The 20,139-nt window shown below is 37.4% G+C and overlaps 1 protein-coding gene across 1 annotated transcript in view; it reads left to right on the forward strand.

Moving 5' to 3' along the window:
• LOC106495900 (ADP-ribosylation factor-like protein 8B) overlaps nt 1-19,694 on the forward strand; it is a 28,125-nt gene extending 8,431 nt beyond the window's left edge. Inside the window, exons 3-7 of the mRNA XM_067315487.1 lie at nt 12,581-12,654; nt 13,432-13,525; nt 15,774-15,841; nt 17,185-17,255; nt 19,494-19,694. Of these exons, the coding sequence (XP_067171588.1) occupies nt 12,581-12,654; nt 13,432-13,525; nt 15,774-15,841; nt 17,185-17,255; nt 19,494-19,543 (357 nt within the window). The 3' untranslated portion in view covers nt 19,544-19,694. The remainder of the gene's footprint in view (nt 1-12,580; nt 12,655-13,431; nt 13,526-15,773; nt 15,842-17,184; nt 17,256-19,493) is intronic.
• The last annotated feature ends 445 nt before the right edge of the window (nt 19,695-20,139 follow it).

Below are 20,139 nucleotides of genomic sequence, written 5' to 3' on the forward strand. Positions count from 1 at the left end.
TATCTGCTCCTACCCCTTCAAGAGAAGCAACAAATGTCCTCACTTAGTCCAGAACTGAGTTTGTCAGTAAATGGTGGGGGGGAGGAAAGAAAGAAATTCTAGCCTTGGGTTCCTCTTCTGTATGTCTCAACAACCAGCCACGTGTTGCTGAGCAAAGAGTTGAAGTCCATTGTACAAAGAACATACTTAAGCATAACAGCAGCTTTTTACATTCCTGTTTATCTTCTCCCAAAATAATGCCTTTTTAACCAAAATCAAAGCTTCTGAATATTTTTCCTTTGGGGGTCCACATTCTGCTTTCAAAAACATTTTCTCTTTCTTGTAAAGGAAAGTCAGCCCCTCTTTTCAAAAAGTCACAAAATATCCTTTCTCCACACCTACTTTTCTGCCCATGCTAGCACTTCTAAATCCTAGAATGATCTTCTTGACCTTGGGGACAAACCAAGTGTACTTTCTGGGTAACGTAAAAGGGAATTAGGCCAGCCTAGTGAGGGTGGCGTAGACTAAAGGTGAGATGTCAGTCAACTTAAGCAAACCACCGGGTGAGATTGCACATTCTACCTCGGTCCTGGCTGAGCACCCTATTGACCCTTTTCCATCAGCACTAGTGATCACACGGCTAAGTAGGGATCAGATCAGCGAGGTGATCTAGCTGAAAACAACCTCTTAAAAAAAAAAAAAAAAAAAAAAGATAGCTTGCTTCCTAGAAGCACACCTAGCTAGTGTGCTTCTCAAACAGCTGTATGATTGCTGGTACCGCCACCATGGGTGAAAGCGGAGTATGGCACAGGCAAAACTACCCATTTCAGGGCAACCTGGATAGACTTAAATAGCTGCAAAACTACATTTTATTTCCTTAGCACATGGAGTATGGACAGGAAGAAAGCAACCTATCCATTTAGTGAGAAAAATTAAGCTTTCCTTCATCCTTCCACCTTGGTATCTACAAACTTCGAAGCACAGCTAACACAGCCTGTTGTTAGAAGGCTACCAAAATTGTGTGTTCAGTATGCATGCACAAACTGATGGTGGATTCAGATGAATCAGTGACAGCATTTTTTAGAAATAAATATTTAATGCTGTATTGTTAGGATTTATGAACTTTGGATATTTTTAAGCTTTTCTAATTCTTATGTTTAATTCATGATTCCTATTAGTTATGAAAGAGAATTTATGGAGAAGTCAATGGACATTATTGATATCAGAAGAACACTCTGATTGATGTATAGGGTTTTTTTTTTTGTATAGATTTTTCTCCCCAAGATTCTAGTTACTATACACAAGTGAACATGTATGCTAGCTATGAGAGCAAATCAAGAAAGCATATTTACAACAAGAACTTCAGAGATACTGCCTTACAAATTCAGATGCATCCCACGGCCATCCTATACTTTCTTGGCCTCTTTACATTGATGAATGCTGGACCAGTGACAAAATTGTGATTAGCATTGTGATATGAAGGACCTAATGCATACCCACAAGCAGAAGCTATTTCAGTTTAAGTAGTCAAACTGTCTTAAGTGTTCATTTACTCCGGGAAGTAATTTTTTTCTTATCATTCTTTCAGGCATGCAGAAGTTCTTTGTCCTACTGCCAGAGCATTCACTAGTCTTTCAAAAAAGTGTATTTGTACTGAGCCAGTGCCTTCCGCTTGAGCTCTAGCAATGCTTCCCAGTTTATCTAGGAGAGGATTCTTCTCCATTTTAATTATTCCTAAACATAAGTTTCATAGACTTTTCGTTTCATCTGCCTTGCCTTCCTGATCAAAGAAGTCCACAGATAGCACAGTCAATACAATAGTTACCATATGCAGCCATAGTTCATAAATAACCCATTGGAGTAAGAATTTCCTTTCAGTTCCTTCACTGTCTGTCTTTGGACTAGATACAATAAGGCCATGATTTAGAGTTGATGTAAAGGAAACATAAGAGCAGCTGGGGTGCTATACTGGTGCTGCTATAGAATTGCTAGACATGGAGAAAACTGAGAAGGCTGTTGATGGTTCATTCAGCTAGACAAACCAAGGTCACTTACAAGTAAACATTTTTCAAAATAAAGCATTTCTGAGATGGGATAATTCAAGTAGATGAGGAAAATGACTAGTAAGTTTGTACTGGAGTTGTTTACCCAGGTGATATTGCAAGGAGAGGACTTGCTGCAGGGAGGAGATGTGTGAGTTTCTGTGGGGATGTATGGAACTGTGCCTTGTTTTACACTTTGATCTCAAAAGTCATATTATATGAAAAGTTCTAAAATACAGTCTGTGGGAATTAGAGGATAATACTAAGATACATTAATATGTTAACTAGATTCTAAAAGATGTTGGATTTGAAAACCAAACTGCATAGGCAAATAGTTTATCCCAACTAGTTCTCATGGTATCTCTGCTAGAACAGTATACATTTGTGGTAAGTTTAGGAAAATGTAGTTCTTGTATATAGATGCACGCTTTTTACCTTAAAAGCCTGTCAAGATGAAAGCTTTTTACCTTAAAAGCCTGTCAAGATGAAACCCTTGTAAGTCACTGTTCCTGTATCTAGATAAGCTGTTAAAATCTTATAGCCTAACTGCTAAACAAAGGTTCCTAAATTATTTTACTGTAAGAAGAGTGTCATCATTTGTTGACAAGTTGAAGACTGGAGAATGCTGAGGGAGATGCCTCTTGCTGGAAAGCTTCAATGAGCTATTTGCAGTCTAGTTAGCTAGGATTTAGAGTGAAATTTTCTGTAACCTTTTTATCTCAACAAAGCAGGTTACCTTTCTCAAGCAGGCAAATCCTATGATACCCAAATATCAGCTGTTATTAAAATTCCTGGCTAAAACATTATTTTACTAAACCTATGAAGTCCTTCAAATATGTCAGGAATGATCTTCATGGTAAGCAGATATGTCTTACATTTGACCTTTTTGAAAGGTCTCAGGGGACACTGCCAAACAGAAGCAATTAAACTTGCTGTAAGAGCAAGGCTGAGAAACCATCTGGGTCAAAAAAGTCACCGAGGGAAAACATGACATTCTTGAAGACCAAGACTGATCACCTTAGGGGGACAAATTTGCAACACCAACAGGTGATGATAATATTTTATCTCTTTTGCCATGAGAAAAAAAGAGAAAAGGCCACTAAGAAAAAGGTGCTATGCTAGTGCAGCATCCACCATCTGGTTTCTTGACTACAATTTTATCTCCAGATTCCATTAAAATTCCAGAAGAATATTAAAACTGTGGAGCCCATAATCTTTACTTTCTTCCTATTTTTGCAGCTGTTTTCATAAGCTAGCACATTTATTGTCATATTTAGTCTCTAATAGAGTATAATAGTATGGTCACTGGCATGCCTGTGTATATGAGTATTTTCATGAATTACACTGAGAGAAAAACAGGGATCTGAGCTGGCCTGTACAATTTGTAAGAAGATGCCTATTTCATATGCTCTCTAATCAAAGTTGGGCATGATCAGAAAAGTAAACCTGTCAGCTTTAGGAATGAATTGTCAGACTTTGCCTTGTCAATGTATTTTATAAAGCCTGTCACCTACTATTTCCAAAGAAAAAGGAGGCAAAGGGGAAAGACCTGACCATACACCATTTGAAATCTAAGCAGAAAACTTTATAGATTTTGAGTCTGTGCTTGAGATATTAAATAATAAGATGATTTCCGGCATCAAAATATCTAACATACTCCAATTTGTGTATCTGTTAAAACTGTTTTGATGGAGTTCATAACCAAACTGATGGCTCTCACTTTTTTTTCTCACAAATAATTGGTTGTTTTATTCTATGACTGAATTATTTTGAAGTTTTAATTTCTGTACAGTTTTGTTCTTCACATGGTGATTTGATTTTGATTGGGTTGCTCTATTTTTGGATTAGCTCCGTATTAATTATAGTTTTGCTTTGATGAGGTTCCCTGGCTTTAATTTCTGTTCAGTAAGCAAGAAAATTATTCCTAAAACATGTTTTTTTTAACATACCAACTTTCTAGAGCCTCAGAAGACATACATACATAACTTATTTTAAATGATTGTGAAACTCCAACTAGTCAACCTTTGATTCTCAGAATGATGGTCTTGGAATAGTTTCAGATGTAAAAAAGAAGTAGACCAACATAGGACATTAACACACACAGGTGATGGATCAACTTCCTTTTCCTTGCTCTTGCACTTTGTTTTAAGGTTACTCCCTTGAAATGGCACTTCCAGACAGTTTCCACACTCCCCCCGGATATTGCAGCCTGGAGGGACCAGTGCTCTGGGGGGCTCAGGCTGCAGAGGTTGGACTGTGGATGCAGCTGTGACCATTAGAGGTCAGCTCCTCTTCAGGCCGGGCTGTGCTGAGCACATGAGCGAGCTGGAGGGGGAAGCCAAGCCCAGCAGCCCTTCTTGTTACTTACTATTTGCTCTGCTGGGACAGAAAGGAGGAGGAGGATCACAGCCCTATGCGTTCTTCTCCAGTTTCCTCCATTGCTGCACTTCTTCCTCTTCAGTTGTCACTGTTAAACATCCTGACAGAGTCAAAACCATCCTGCTTTTTAATGCTTCGTCCTGCTGTTCAGCAAGTTATAAAAATCTCACCTGTCATGTCACAATCTTGCATGTCATGCAGTAATTCCAGCCCCTGTGCATGCTGCCTGTACTGGCTCCAGCAGTCTTTCAGCAGATGCTGGTTTGCATCTCTCTAAAAAGGCCGTACTATACCTGGGCTGATGTAAAGTCAAAACATGGTAATTTCTATAAAGAAGAATTTATGTGGGGTATCCCAGTGATTTATAATTGGGAGTTAAGAAAGATTGTACTGCTGGGCTCAAGGGATTGTGATCAACAGCACAAAGCCCAGGTGGAGGTCAGTCACTAGCGATATATACTAAGGGTTGATACTGGATGAAGGGTTAACATCTTCATTAATGACCTGGACGATGGGACAGAGTGCACCCTCCACAAATTTGCAGACGAGGCAAACTTGGGAGAAGTGGTTGATAGACCAAATGGTTGTGCTGCCATTCAGAAAGACATTGACAATCTGGAGAAATGAGCCAACAGGAGTCTCATGAGGTTTACAAAAGGGAAATGCAAAGTCCTGCAGCTGGGGAGGAAGCACCCCTTTCATGAGTACAGGCTGGGGACTGACTGGCTGGAAGGCAGCTTTGCAGAAGAGGACGCAGTGTGTCCTGGTGGACATAAAGTTGATCATGAACAAGCAGTATGCCCTTTTGGTAAAGGAGGCCAAGGGCATCCTGGACTGCATTAGAAGAGCTAACCAGCAGTTTGAGGGAGGTGATCCCTTCTCCAGACTACTTCTGGAATACCATCCCCATTTCTGGGCTTCCCAGTAAAAGAAAGATGTGGACTTACTGGAGCAAGTCTGGCGAAGGACCACAAAGATGATGAAGGGACTTGAGCATTTTTCAGATGAGGAGAGGCTGAGGGAGCTGGAATTGTTTAGCCTGTAGAAGAGAAGGCTTGGGGGGATTTTATCTATGTATATAAACACCTCGTGGGGGGAGTGAAGACGACAAAGCTAGACTCTTCTCAGGGTATATGATGAAAGGACAAGAGACAATGGGCACAAACTGAAATACAGGAAATTCCATTTAAACATAAGAAAAAGCTTTTTTACTTTGAAGGTGATCAAGCATTGTTGGAACAGCTTGCCCAGACAGGAGTTTCCGTTCTTGGAGTTATTAAAAACCCAACCGCACAAGGTCCTGAGTAATCTGCTGTAGCTGACCCTGCTTTGACCAGAGGGGTTGGAGTGAACGATGTCCAGACATCTCTTCCAATCACAACAGTTCTGTGATTCTGTGAAAAGGAGTTAAAGGAGGGTTAAAAAGTGGCTGAGGTAGAAGAAATACTCAGTATGCTAGTGATTTAAAGAAGCAGAAGGAAAAGTATTAAAGCACCTTTCCATCTGACGTTTAGGCAAGAGCAGCTTTGGAGACTGTGTCTTTGCTGGGAACTGTGCTTTGAAGAGAATGTGAGACAAGATAATGCATTAGATGGAAAAGTCTACAGGGATCGGGGCACATACATGAGCCAGAGGCCAGTGTCCAGAGTCAGGACAGGCAGTGTTGAATGTTTAATTATTTATTCAAAGTAACTGAGAAGACCACTAAAAATGGATGGAGAGTAAGAGTTGATCTCACAAAACCGTCTAAACCATATGCTTTGATGTGAATCAATTATTACTTGAATAATTGGTTCTTGAAAATTTGTTCTTCCATGAAGAAGGTTCCACAATATCCCTTGTTTTGTACCATGTTCTTTCACTCTAAGTGTTAGAAAGCTTTTTGCTAATATCTGATACGAGCTGTCATTGTCATAAATTGAGCTGCTTTTTTCTTCTGTTCTGTATCTGGTGGCCATAAAGAACGCTGCCTCTTTTGCAAGTCTTTGAAACATTGTGTTTTCTCTTTTTTTTTCCCCTCTTATAGGTCATATTTCCAAAATCTTTTCTCACCCTTTTTTCTGATTTGGACTTTTTCAAATTTGTCTGCCTCTTTTCTGTAGTCTAATGCTCCATGCAGTACAGGAGCCTCACTGAAACTGAGGATGATACAGTAAATACTTCCAAAGTCATACATAGGATGCTTCCGTTAGTACATGCTGATGTAAAATTTGCAGCAGTATAACACTGTTGACACATATTTAGCTTGTGAAATGCTCGAGAGCCTTTTTTTCTGTATCTCTGCCTAGTTATTACCATTTTGGTTTTGTGCGTTTTGTTTCTTCAGCCTAAATATAGCACTTAAACTTGCATGTATTAAATTTCGGCTTCTTTATTTCAGACTGTTCCTGTAACTGGTCCAGATAGTTTAGAATTTTTATCCACTCTCAGCTTGAAGTTATCTGCAACTTATATAAACACATGTTTTATTCCAACAGCCTGTCAGGACACCTGGGATCCATAAATGCTGCCCTTGATTAGCTCTCTCAGCAGCTTTGCCTCATTGATAAATGTTGAGAATATGTCAGGACAATTCAGACCTGACTGGCAGAGGGCATGAAGAACGCACGAGAAGAGTCCTAGGGAGCTGCTCTGTGGGTTTAAATTAGCATGGCAGAATGTTCTTTTCCTTTCTAATCTGCCAACACAACAGTACCTTTTCCCAGCATATGCATTGTTGAGCATCCCACTGGCTTTTCTCTGCTCGAGTGAAGATTCATTTTTACTTTCATGGGTATATGTTCTTCAAGGACAAGCGAAATTAATAATCACTACAGTAGTTATTGATTGGTTGTTTGAGCTAGCGGTGGCCTTGCCTTTGGTCTCCTTGCTGTCAGTCTACCAAATACAAGTTCTGCCCATGTCTTATACCTGCTATATGCCTAGCTTCGCCAGAATCTCTTGGAATTTGATGTTTGGAGAGTGGCTCTTGATCATGTGAAAAGGTACAAAGGGTTACAGGTGATCGCGCAGAATCAGGGCTTTCTACTTGAGGGAAGACACAATGCTGAGACTAGGATGGATTGGCTCTGTGTGTTGAGAGGTGTGTTGCATCTTAATTGAGGGGTTACAGTTTTGTCTTAAAACCTGGGCTCCTTGGTGCTTTTCTGCTCTTCCTTAGAACACAGTGTGGATATAAACAACACTAGATTCAGAAATGGTCACTGAGAACAGAATTAGCTTTTGTATCCTATTTGAAATCCAGCTGTTGATCCTTCTGACATTGTGTGCTGTGTTTCTGATAAAATGCTAAAGATGGCCTGATGGTTGAGAAGTAACCCCTTCCATTAAAATGTCTCTGAGCCTGTTTTCAGGAACTGAAAATATTCAGCCGTTTTGTGTCCCAAGTCTATGTCTTTCTTTGAGTTCTTTAATGAAAGTATTATGATTAAATTAAATAATTATAATCTACATGAATATGCATATAAGTTTTTTTTTCTGTCTGAAATGACTAAAATAAAATACCTAATTGCCAAAATATTTAAAATTTGGGCTTTAGCACCAGTTAGGAATACCAGCAGAGTTTTTTAAAGGGACAAGACTGATTTCAAAGAACATAGTGTCCTGGGAAGTATTGCCTGCAGAAAATGTGGCCACGCAAATTACTTTTTTCAGCTCTGAGAGCAACTGTAAAGGTATTTGACAAATATGGGTTGATACATAAATAAGAAGTGCAATTAACAGATCTACTGGGATATTGTAACTTCCCTCATAGGTTACATGACTAGTTCTACAAGTATGCTAGTTTTGTATCCACAGGACAATTTATGAACATTTATAAGGTTATTTGATTTAGCTCTTTTTATTCTTCCCATTTATTAGACAAGGAAGCTGACCATTACTCAATGAAGATTCCACTCTGTGATAATTTATTTAGGATTTTTAGGACTATTTAGGATTTGTCTCCCCTACCTCCGGCAGAAATAAAGAAACTAGCCTGAGCTGGTTGTCTAAACTACATTCTTTGAAGCACAGTGGGTGCTTTGCAGGAATGAGTCACCTGATATGCAAGGTGGATGCAATCATTTCCTGCTGTAGGTGCCCACAGAGCTCTTCAGTAACCGTAGAGAGATCTTAGTCACTTGGATTAGATGCCTACATTTTAGGTAGCTGAAGCTGGGAGAGATGAAGCCTGTACTTTAAAGTCACTGCCTGACTTCATCCATTTGAGTTGGCTTTGAATGTTATGAGCGTGTTTACTGTCTATGTACTAGCTCTTCAGTTGTGTGTCAGAACATGTGCTTGTCTGTGTACAACATGATGTCAGGCATTGCTGGTGCTACATTTAAAGTGTTAGAACAAATACTGTTCTGACCAAACGTTTCCCTGTGTTTAGGATTTCCTCACCTATTTGTTCAGGACTTAAGGTTTTATGGCTGATATTTTATTTTATACTTCCAATCAGAAAGATACATTTCTGAGTTCAAGGATATGTAGTGTCAGATTCAGCTTGCAGATTAAGATGCCTGAATATAAATAGCTCTATGTCAGCATGAGGGTTAAGCTCCCTTAACAGTGGGGATCTAGTCAGTACTGTCAACAGAGCCTAGAGCATAATTCTGTCATCCTAAAGAAGACATCTCCATCTGGTCAGCTGAACAGCTGTCTAGACTTCACTGACTACAGTGGGATCTTAGATACTGAACCCACACATTGACGTCTAGATACAAATGCCTCGTTGTAGACATCACAGTCACCAAGATAAATCTTACCCAGAATGCCTGGAAAAAAAAAAAGAAAAACTAACATCTAGAAAATACTACTTTTCCCTTCCTGCAACTTTCTCATTAATTGTCAAGCCCTCGCACAATACATGCTAGCTAAAAGAAACACAGCTAGGGTGTTAATAAGCCCTCTTGTAACTGAAAACTTTCAAAAACCTTTGAACATATTCCCCCAACTACAATTTTGCTCAACTGTCATGATATGCCTCTGTGCAAAAGAAAAAGATTTGCTTCTTAAAAATAACTGATAGCTGCAGTCTTAGGAAGGAGCTTTGGAGCCACATGAAGTGTGGAAATTGAACAAGAGGCATATTCAGAGATTCCCGTCTTAGAAGAATTTGATTTAACAGATAAGTGCTGTGTTAAATGGTTACTCCAAACTATAGAGATTAATCTAGTTTACAAATTAAAACATTGCATTACTTTATGAGAATGTAGACCTGCAAGCATGGTAAGAATTACTGCTCAACAGAAATAGACAGGAGTGAATAAAACAGTGATTTATAAAATGCAATAGGAATAAGATGTGTGCCTTTGAGATTTAGCCTAAAAAACAACTCCTTGAGGTTTTAATCTCCTCTGAGACAATACCATTGGTTAGCAAAGAAACCAGAACTTTCTTCCTGTATGATAGTCATTCTGTGGGCATTTTCTGGTTCTTAAGATCAGCTGGTCATCTAGAGGTAAAATTACCTATAAAGTATTGTGAAAATGTTGTTCCTGAGGGACCAACAAAAGCCATGGGAGCAATTTGAAATCGAGTGTATTTTTAAAACAATCCAGACAAAATGAACTTTTCCTTTTATAGCTAGCTGTATACTCTGCTGTTAAGTTCTACCCCCTCTCCCAGTTCACACCCAGAATATACTTTTACCTGTGTGTTAAATACTGTGATACAAAAACAAGTGATGTACAAAAGCATGCAAGTCCCATGCAGGAAAAGATCTGTAACACTAAGGCCTTTCCTTCTGGGGTGCATCTGGTATTCTCACAGTTCTGTCTGTTCAGTCATTTAGATTGAAAATTGTTTAGGGCAGAGATTTGTGTTTTGAATAAAGTAGCTAACTGTTGTAGGCTATTCAATATGATAAAAAGTATAAGAAAGTTAATCCTGGAATCACTTTGATAGGGAAGGAGGTGAGGAAATGTTTCTTATGTCATCAATTTATTTTCCTTCCCCATTTCAGATAATTTTAACTGAACATATTGATATTAACTGAGTTCCAAGCACTATTAAGAACACTTAGTCTATTTTGTGTCTTTCATGCCATACTTTAATGAATAGCTGTAAGCATTATTAGGGAAACTGACTGGAAATGACTTATCTTTCTATTGTTTCAAGGTGACTCTTTCTCCTAATGAGAATAATACTTATTCTGCAATGCACTCTAATATAGTATAGATACAATATATCATCAAACAAGCACAAAACCAATATTTCTTTATCTCATTTATTTTGTGGTTAGTCCAAGCCACATCATCTTGGAGATTTTTCTGGCTACAAGGAATAATCACTATCAGTCTCTGAAAATCTAATCTTAATACTATACATCCCTGCCCTCTTTCCCCTTCTTTCTTCTTCTTCTGATCTACCAAGAAAATAACTTGGTTCCTTTTTCCAGAGGCACAGATGTGCACCAGATGGTTACTGATAATTTCAAGGTCCTGATGAGTTATTGGAACAATTAGTGTTGGTGTGAGGTTTCTCATCTAGCCATAGTATTGAACTGTGTACTCATCTCTTTCAAGCTTTAAAAATAAATGGTTTATTTTATTAAGACTTTTGAAACAGTCCCTCAGGTGTCAGTGCAGATAATAATTGATATCCAGTTCATGTTCAGAAGTTCACTCTGCTCTCTTTAATGTGTATAACTCTTAATCTTATAAAGAGGATCAAAGGCAATTTACATTTATGTGGTATATTAATTTTATGCCAGAAGGATCAGTAAGATATCAATCAGCGAATGATTTTAATGGTGAATTGGGAAATATTTCATTCTAAAATATGAACCTAAGGTGTTGAAAATGACAGAGAAATTGATACATAAATATGATTTATGGACTGTGGAATAAAAAAAATAGTCCGCAGTAGTTGAAAAAGACCTAATCCCAAGGGTCTGTTAAGTCTAACTCTATTGTGCGAGTCTTTATTGCCACAGCAGCTTTAATATATTTGAATTTAGAAAGTATAAATATGAAAACAACTTTTAAGGAAATTAGGAAGGCATAAACTTTTGCTCCTGTGTATGTTACTTCCAAATCCAATTTGTGCTATAATGGATATGCCTCCTACTTTTGGTATATAAAGCATATTGCTTTGATAGCAAAATCTGCTTGAAATAAGAAGTAATTATTTCTCTTTGTCCTTGACATGATAACAAATATGTTCCCTTTGTTTTGAATATTCATCACTATTTTAATAGGCGTGTAACCTGTAACATAGCTCTTTGGATATAGCTTCAAGAGCTCTAACCTTGCTTGCAGGATTTATATCCTTGCTTTGGTATTTTGATCTTGGAGACAGTTTTGGTTCACACTGACTTCATAAACTGTAAAGTTTATTCTCATCTATCCAAAATACTGAATTTTTGCAGGCAAAAGAAGAATAAGTAACCCCTGTAGAGAAAAATAATGTGCTAGCACTTCAGTATAAAGGAATTCAGTGGGATTGCCAGACACTAAAAGCATACATAAATATTTGCAGGATTGGAGCTTTATATAATTCCAAGCAGAATTTGAGCTCCCTTTCCATGAGATTCACTGATTAATCACTTCAGGCCTATCCTACACTACTGTTTCCTTTCTGGTTCTGATCAGCTAATCCATGTGTCTTTTAAAGCACATTTGATGAACAAATGGGAGAGCTGTGAAAGTGTTGGAGTCACTAGACTATATCATCCTTTACTCGGACTTGCTCTGCTCTCTAACCAACTCTTTATTTACTTAAGATCTTTCTTTATCCCACTGAAGGCCTGGTGCATTCTTATCTCAGATCTCCCTAGGCCCATTAAAAATGCAACTTAATAACTGTTTTCTTACAATGATGCTATTTGTGGGTATTAGACTGTATATTCATAGACTTCACTTCGGTGTCTGAGTTAGTCTGGCCTCCCTAGTCTTTCTTTGCAGTCAGTGGAAAAAGGTAGACCTCTCCAAATGGACATTTGATGCTGTTAAAGTCACAGGGCTGACTTGCCTGGTGAATGAATCTGTCTCACTCAGACTGGAAGGAGCTGAGGAGAGCAATCTCCAAAGACAGTCACTTTCTAAAATACCTACATTTAGGCAGTGTAAATACACCCGACATTGTATGTAAGACTTCTGTTGTAATGTAGGTATCTCTGTCAGTACTACGTAGTTCAAAATAACTTAAAAAGTTTTGAGGATGGCAGTTGTTTTTGTTTTTACCTCTTGCAGGTATGGGACATTGGAGGGCAGCCAAGATTTCGAAGCATGTGGGAGCGTTATTGCAGAGGAGTCAATGCAGTTGTGTAAGTTCTCCAGTGTATCTACATACAAAATGCATTTTAAAATATATATTAATATTGATATGCTTTTATCCCTGTCCACCTTCATCACTTGCCCTTTTCTTAGTCATGCTTCTTTTCTCTTACTGTGAGATGTTTAGCTTAACTTGATGATAACTCCTAGGTGTAGGAGGTGAGGAGAATGTTTTTGCACACTTTATTGAATGTGAGATTGACACATTAGAATGACTTGTTCTGACTTCATTGGAGTCTGAATGAAGATCAAAGGAGACCTGTTACATTATCCAGTTGGCAGAAAATTATTTCCTACACTTGAAATATTTTTGTTGTTTCCCATTACCAGCTATAGATGCAGATACAGGTATATTTAATAGCGTCCAAGCTTCCATCCATTTGCCCTTAACCGTGATGCTGTTAGATTATAGTACTGAAAATATCCTGACAATAAATAAGATTGTTCCTAGAAAAGTCTGTAATAATATGCTTACATCTGACAAACCATTCAATAAAAAGACTCAATGCAATACAAATAGAACATTTTACACATCCGGCAAACTCAGGTATATAACCTGCAAGTTCCAAACACTGTTCTAGGCCATTTTTTCCCACCACCTGTGTTTAATTGTGCATTCTCCTGTATTAATAAATGCATAGCTTATAGAACTCAGGAGTATTTTAATGCTGTTGTCAATGAGAACACATTTGTCACATTTCAGATATTTTAGTGCAGCTTTCTATAAGTAATGGACAAAACCATAAATAACTATTTTTTCATTGTAGTTACATGGTAGATGCAGCAGACTTGGAAAAAGTAGAAGCTTCAAAGAATGAGCTACACAATTTGATAGACAAGCCACAATTGCATGGAATTCCAGTAAGTATTTTGATTTTTTTATTGTTCTTACATGAATATAGATTCTGTAGCCTAAATCCTGATGAATTGGTTCTCCTGGACTCTTTTGAAAATCCTAGCTTAAATGTGATGCAACCTTGATACACTGAGCTGTCTTATTACAAAAATTGTTGTGACATTTTTTCACAATACTCAGCAACTTATCAGTGCTGCAGTGTGTTTGTACATTTTCCAGTGTAAAGGTCAGAATAGATTTGGAACAAATTCATTTTCACATGTGGCATTATCAGATAGTAATTACTTCCAGTCAGTCCCCTTGTTGACTGGGTTTGAACCAGTGACCCAGATACATTTGTGGCAGTATCTTAAGGCATGTGAGTTTCGTCTTTCTGAAGGTTAGCAGACACTAACATCAAATAGTCTCCTCTGCTTCCAGAGGACATGAAAGAACTTGACTGTTTCTGTCTCTTGACTTTTTCTTGACTTTTTAGTTTTTCAAACTAAAAATATGTGGGAAAAAATGCAAAAATATGTCTGTTCTCAAGTAGGATCTTCATTTTGTCAAGGAATAGTGTGTCCTACTGAAATTCTAGTGAGGAATTAGGGAGGTGGAAATCTGATATTGTTTGATTAATTATAATCTGCTGTCTTAGATCTAGTATGAGTCAGTCTGGTTAGCATCATTGATCTTTGATGCTGATATCACCAAACGAGGGTTCACACCTTTGATCATAAGAAAGAAAAAAATGGTATATGGTCAGTCAGGAAAGATACTCAAAAATTTATAGCTCTTGCTTGACCCTTAATTTTGTAAGCAAATATTTGGAACTTTGGCCAGTGGAGATGCTTGAAGTCAGCTGAGGAAGAGTAGACAGATGGCTAACATCAAGTCATTATGCGAATAAAGTTAAGCAAATACACCCTTTCTTGAAGGAGAATTTTTCAAGGGATTCCCCATCTTTTTTGTAAGGTTTGCTGTTATTGTATTTTTATGTATTAAGTATATGTTATTGAACAAATCCTACAGAAGCCTACATTCAGGCCATTGATGGAGGGTGATGTTGTCTTTCTGTTGTTCTGCTCTCACATCCTGTTTTACTTCTCTCTGTCCCTTCCTGGCACGATAGGTCTCTAATATCTTCAGAAGTACTTAACTAAGCTCTTTTCCTTTTATACTTCATAATATCACATTCCAATTGCCCAGCTTGACAGGTATGGTTATTTCCAAGGTTCAGTAATGTATTTTTTTACTTAATATTATTTCATTGGTAGTAACTAGTATTGAACTTCCTTTAATTTATTGTACTTAGATTTTGGCATTATAGATTTTAAGGTACCTTTATTAAGCTGAGAGGATAAGCAACGAGTTTTAACGTGTTCTGGATCTATGGGAAATACGGAACAATCATGACTTTGACTCAGAGTTGTTACACATATGGAAGACAATAATGCAATCATAATTAGTAAAACCTTCCATTACTTACTTAGAGTGTATGCAACTCATTCATCTGACCTTTATTTATACTTGAGGCCTTGAGTATCATTTAGGAACTTTTAGTCCCAGCATCTGTTCAGTAAACTTTTCTTATTTCTCCATCTTAACTCCTAATGGCAGCCTTTCTGATTTCTACTATGGGTGCTGTAAGGAGTAGTAGAGGAATCAGTCAGTAGCTGGTGTTTGGGTGATTTATGGTTTGGATGCCTGCCTGTGGACTATGTCTACATTAAGAGGTGGGTGGGCAAAATAGGAGGGGGACTGTAGAGAGAATCAGGTGGTCTTGAGGACCCAGCCTCTACTCTGTATATTTGTGGGGTGCTTACTTTGGATGAGCTTTAACTTGGTTGTGCAGATTGAGTGTCTGCTGGTGATCTGAGTGCAGTGGTTCATGCTCTCCTTCAGGTTTAGTTTCATGCAAAAGGAATCCAGTTTATGCAATCTGACACCATCCCATAAAGTGATCCAAAACAGATTAAGTGGGGACAGTTGTGAGATTGACTTCCAAAGTGGGTTTGTGATCCAAGCTGACATACTAATGCACCCTCAGGTGATTGGATGGATCCACTTTTCAGAGGATGGAAACTCAGCATCTAACACAGACTGGGTGGGAGGACTTCTAGTCTGTTCCCACAATCACTGGTAATTTTGAAAGTGTCAGCTATTGTGTTTTAAATATTTGGCTGCAAGATCCAAAAGAATGCCAATGGTTAAAGACAAAAATAAACTTTTATTGCTCCTGGATTTTCAATGAATAGGAATTCTTTCTTTTAGGTGTTAGTCCTTGGAAATAAAAGAGACCTCCCAGGTGCACTGGATGAAAAGCAGCTAATTGAGAAATTGTAAGTATCTGGCTTGTGTAAAAAGCTGAGGCACTCTGAAAGTCAATACATACGAGAAAATCATTGGTAGTCTATGGCAATAGCCAGTGATAACAGATTCCATTTTATGTTCTCAGATATTCCGCTTTGAGCTCTGCTGGCAGTTGAAATAGCACCCTAGGCTGATAACTGACTGCAGTAAAATTGAACCTCTCTTGATTATTGTTTCAGTTGTATAGAGTTGTTTCAGATATCCTGTTTTCCCATCACTGAAGATGCAACTGCTATTGAGAGTAATAGCCTCACTTACACTTCTCAGAGTACATTGTAGTGGCAGTTTAATGCTTGAATGGCATTAGAACAGAATCAATTGAAACCACTGTCTGTAAATTTAAGCAATTCAAATATTTTTGGCATGTATCCAAAGCAAATTCTTACAGATTACTGAAACTAACTTAAATTGAGGCATTTTGTAAGGGAAATATACATTTATGCAAAAATGGCTAGTATAGCAATAATTTTGCAGAATAGGTTTCTGTGCCTCAACTGACATAATTTTAATCAGTAGGAAGTGAAGTGAAGAAGTTTAAGTAGGAAAGGATAGTTTGATGGCTAAGCAACTAAACTGGGACTTAAGAGGCCATTTTGTTCCCTTTTTTACTCAAGTGTCTCCTATGTGATCTTAAGACTCTTCCCTTTTCAGTATGTCTGTTCTCCATCTTCACCAGGAATAAAATCTGCTTCCTGCATGTTTACATGACTTGGAGGAGGATAAATAAATGAAAAAAATAGTGAAGTGTTCATAAACTTTGAGGGGGTGCAAGAATTCACAGAAAGAAACAAAAGTTAATTAAGATGTAGTTTCTTCCTATAGATAGAAGCATCCTTTCAGTAGGAATCTGATCTGATACCTTTAAGCTGTGTATGGTATAATGAACTTCCTGAAGATTAATGCTGTGCTCATCTGAATATTGTTGTTTCAGTATAAGAGTTAGTGCATGTAAAAACTTTGAATTCTAATACAAAAGGATAAAAGATGGTTGCTAAGACAAGGCACCATTACCCAGTTACCACTACAAAATGTTATTTTCAGCTCATGGATTCCTACTTTTTTCTATCTTTCTATATTACAGTGACTAAATGAGAAATTTGAATTTTTTTTGAAATGACTTTATAGCCTTTGAATCTTTATAATTTAAAAAATGTTTTTGTTGTATGCAATAGTGTATTCTTTTTAAATTGAATATCAGAGAGTAGAACTGAACCCACTGAATAAAAAAGAGAAAAGATGTAATTTAATGGAAATTTCTGTGGTCAGCTTTTGTGGAGGTGTAACACTACTTAATGAAATTTTCTTTTTGTAGAAACCTTTCAGCTATTCAAGACAGAGAAATCTGTTGCTATTCTATTTCCTGTAAAGAGAAGGATAACATAGGTAAGCTGCTGCTTCTTTTTACAGCATCATTAGTATATACTTCACACCACTGATCAGATTAAAAAAAAAAAAAAGAGAGAGAGAATTGGATATCTAACTCCTGTATGTAAGAGAAAATCTCAATTTTATGTGAAAGATTTTGTCGCAAGTATTACATTCAATCATTTGTTTTTATATACAATTATATGTAATTTAGAAGGACTAGAAGGCATATAGATAAGTCATTCATAGGGTGATTTAGTTCTGCAAGAAGTTATGAAATTAATTTGACAGATGCCTTTGGAAAAGCATTGTATAAAAAAACAAAGTAATTGAATCCATCACAAAAACTATGTTTCTTTTCAAGAATTGGTAACTAGATATGACAGCCTTCCAATTTTAGGTGATGTTTAATGCATCTCCATACATGATTTTACTTTATAAGTAGGCCTTACTATAAGTAGTCACATTCATGTGACTGTATGGTGGTGTTTCTCAAGCTGAGGGACTAGTGTCCCTGCGGTACCAGAGAGGTGCAAAATTTATTCTGAAGTTGGTAAGGACATATAAAAGCCCCATGCAGTTGTCTCCTCCCATCTGTCCTTTGTTCTTTCCCTTCTCTCTCTCTCTCTCTCTTTTTCATCTTTTCTTTGCCTTTCTGTCCCTTTTCTCTTTCATGTTTTCCCTTTCCCTTTTCTGGCTACCAGGTGAAGAACTCAGTGCTGGCTTTGAGCTACTGAGGACAAAGGGATGGAGAGCAGTAATGGCTGGGACTCCTGAGTCGGCCTGAGGCACAGGCTGCGCCAGCAGTTGGCTGGAGGCGCGCTGCCTCTCTCCCACCCTTTTTCCCATATACTGCTAAGACAAGTGGTGCTAGATGGGAGGATTACAGCCTGGTAATATTTATTTATAGCCTCTTCCTGAGGAAACCAAACTCGCTGTAAGAGCTAGTCAGCTCTGTAGAACTCAGCTGAATGGGAAACAGTGGGAATGGAAATGAGAAGAAAGCCAGTCCTAATTGAGAATCAGTGAATTTATCTTCCAGTGCAACATTGTGCCTAAAAGGGCTAATCTGCTTCCTGAATTTCCTTGCACAAGGAAACAGCAAATGGGTACAGACTGCTTATATCACATGTTATTTGGAACTATCTTGAGCATTACTAGAGTACTGTGACAAGGTCAAGGAAGACCTTGAAAAACTAGCTCAGGCAAGAATCTGGGGAGATCAAAGGACTGGCAAATATATTTTATAATGAAAAACTAAATTTATTCAGCTTATTAAAGTGATGTAACTACTAGGCTTTTAAGGAGCAGGGTAGGAGCTCTTCCTCTGAATTTTTGTTTGATGTCAATGCAGTCATATGAGATAGTCATTTTTCAGTGCAAACTGCAAGTGAACTGGACTCATCAGGAGATGTAGGTGTAAAGCTGCCAGGTTTCTGTGTCCTGAGACACTGTCTGAGGAAGAACAGTATATGGTTATTAGCTCTGCTTTAGGTGACATGGGATGCTTTTGTCTGAAATCTCAGTACCTAAGCTGGTCTGGTAGGAAATTCCTAGAGTACTCTCTTGAACTTAGGACAGACATGTGGCAGCAAATTTAGATTTGAGGGCTGAAGTTTTTGCTGCCCCTTGACATCCTTCCTACATCCCTGACAGATGTTACTGCCTTGAGGCAAAAACATCTTATCTGCTCATGAATCAGTCTGTAAACTGCTCCAGTTTTTAGCCCAACACATTAGGTTGTATCAGGAGAGGTAATGACTTCAGCTGTTAAATTTTAATCCAATGTTGCATGTTTTTTAGAGACCTTGGACTCCTACATTCTACCTAAATGACTTCTTAATGCTTTGTCAGATGCTTGCCCTTCTCTTCACTTCTGATCATGTATTCTGACCTTTGTCTCACACTTTATTTCATTATAGTTTGAATTTTAAAGTTCTTTTTTTATGGTCATCTTAAATCTTTCCTTTTTCAGCTGTTCTTGATCTGTGGTTTAGAGAACTTAATGTCAGTCATCATGTTTCAGGAATACAAAATGCACATAATTTAAAACCAAACAAAAAAACAACAACAGCAATAAAAAAAAACTGGTGTCTTAAGCAATTAATTTTTAATTAAGTGTGAATGAAAACCTGTGGTTTCTGGTTTTGCTTTTTTTTTTTTTTTAATTGTATTGACCTGCTGGTGTTCTATTGTCCCTTTACACTCTGCAAATAAGCTGTTCAGTTTTTCATTTTGTTTTATTTATCTTGGCAGACATAACATTACAATGGCTTATTCAGCACTCCAAATCCAGACACTGTTGAAGAAAACTTTTGCTGAAGATAAATTTTCTTTCCCGATCACTTTGACTCCTATCAGCTATACACTACTGAAAAGATAAAGAATGCAACTGCATACTACCAGGACTCACTTTGATCATATTTGTTAACAGAAATAAAACTTAAATGAATTATGGTCTGTCTATTTTGTTTCTTTTTTTTAAATCCAGATATTTGTTTGCCTAGGTGAAATTCCTGAAAGCCTTAATATAAGACTGAAAAGAAATCAATACTTTTTGGGCTGTAATGTTTGAGTTTATGCATGTGAATTGTGAAATACTTAGTAACTTTTTTCTAATTTGAATAAACTTCACAATGGAAACAGATATGACTTTTCTGATGGTATCATATAGTTAATACAAAACATTTTTCTTATGAACATCTGTATTTAAGCATCAATAATTAATTAAAAACATAATTAAAAGCTTCTTATTTGACAGAATATTGTTAATCAGAACACTTTTGAGTACTCATATTGAGGAGAATTTATTTCAGAAGTCACGTATCTGTAGTTATCTAGTTTTTCAGTCACAAATATAAATGATTCATATGCATATTTTTGGGGAATGGAAAAATGTAAC

The sequence above is a fragment of the Apteryx mantelli genome, chromosome 1 (assembly GCF_036417845.1).
Source record: "Apteryx mantelli isolate bAptMan1 chromosome 1, bAptMan1.hap1, whole genome shotgun sequence".
NCBI classification, from domain to species: Eukaryota; Metazoa; Chordata; class Aves; order Apterygiformes; family Apterygidae; genus Apteryx; species Apteryx mantelli.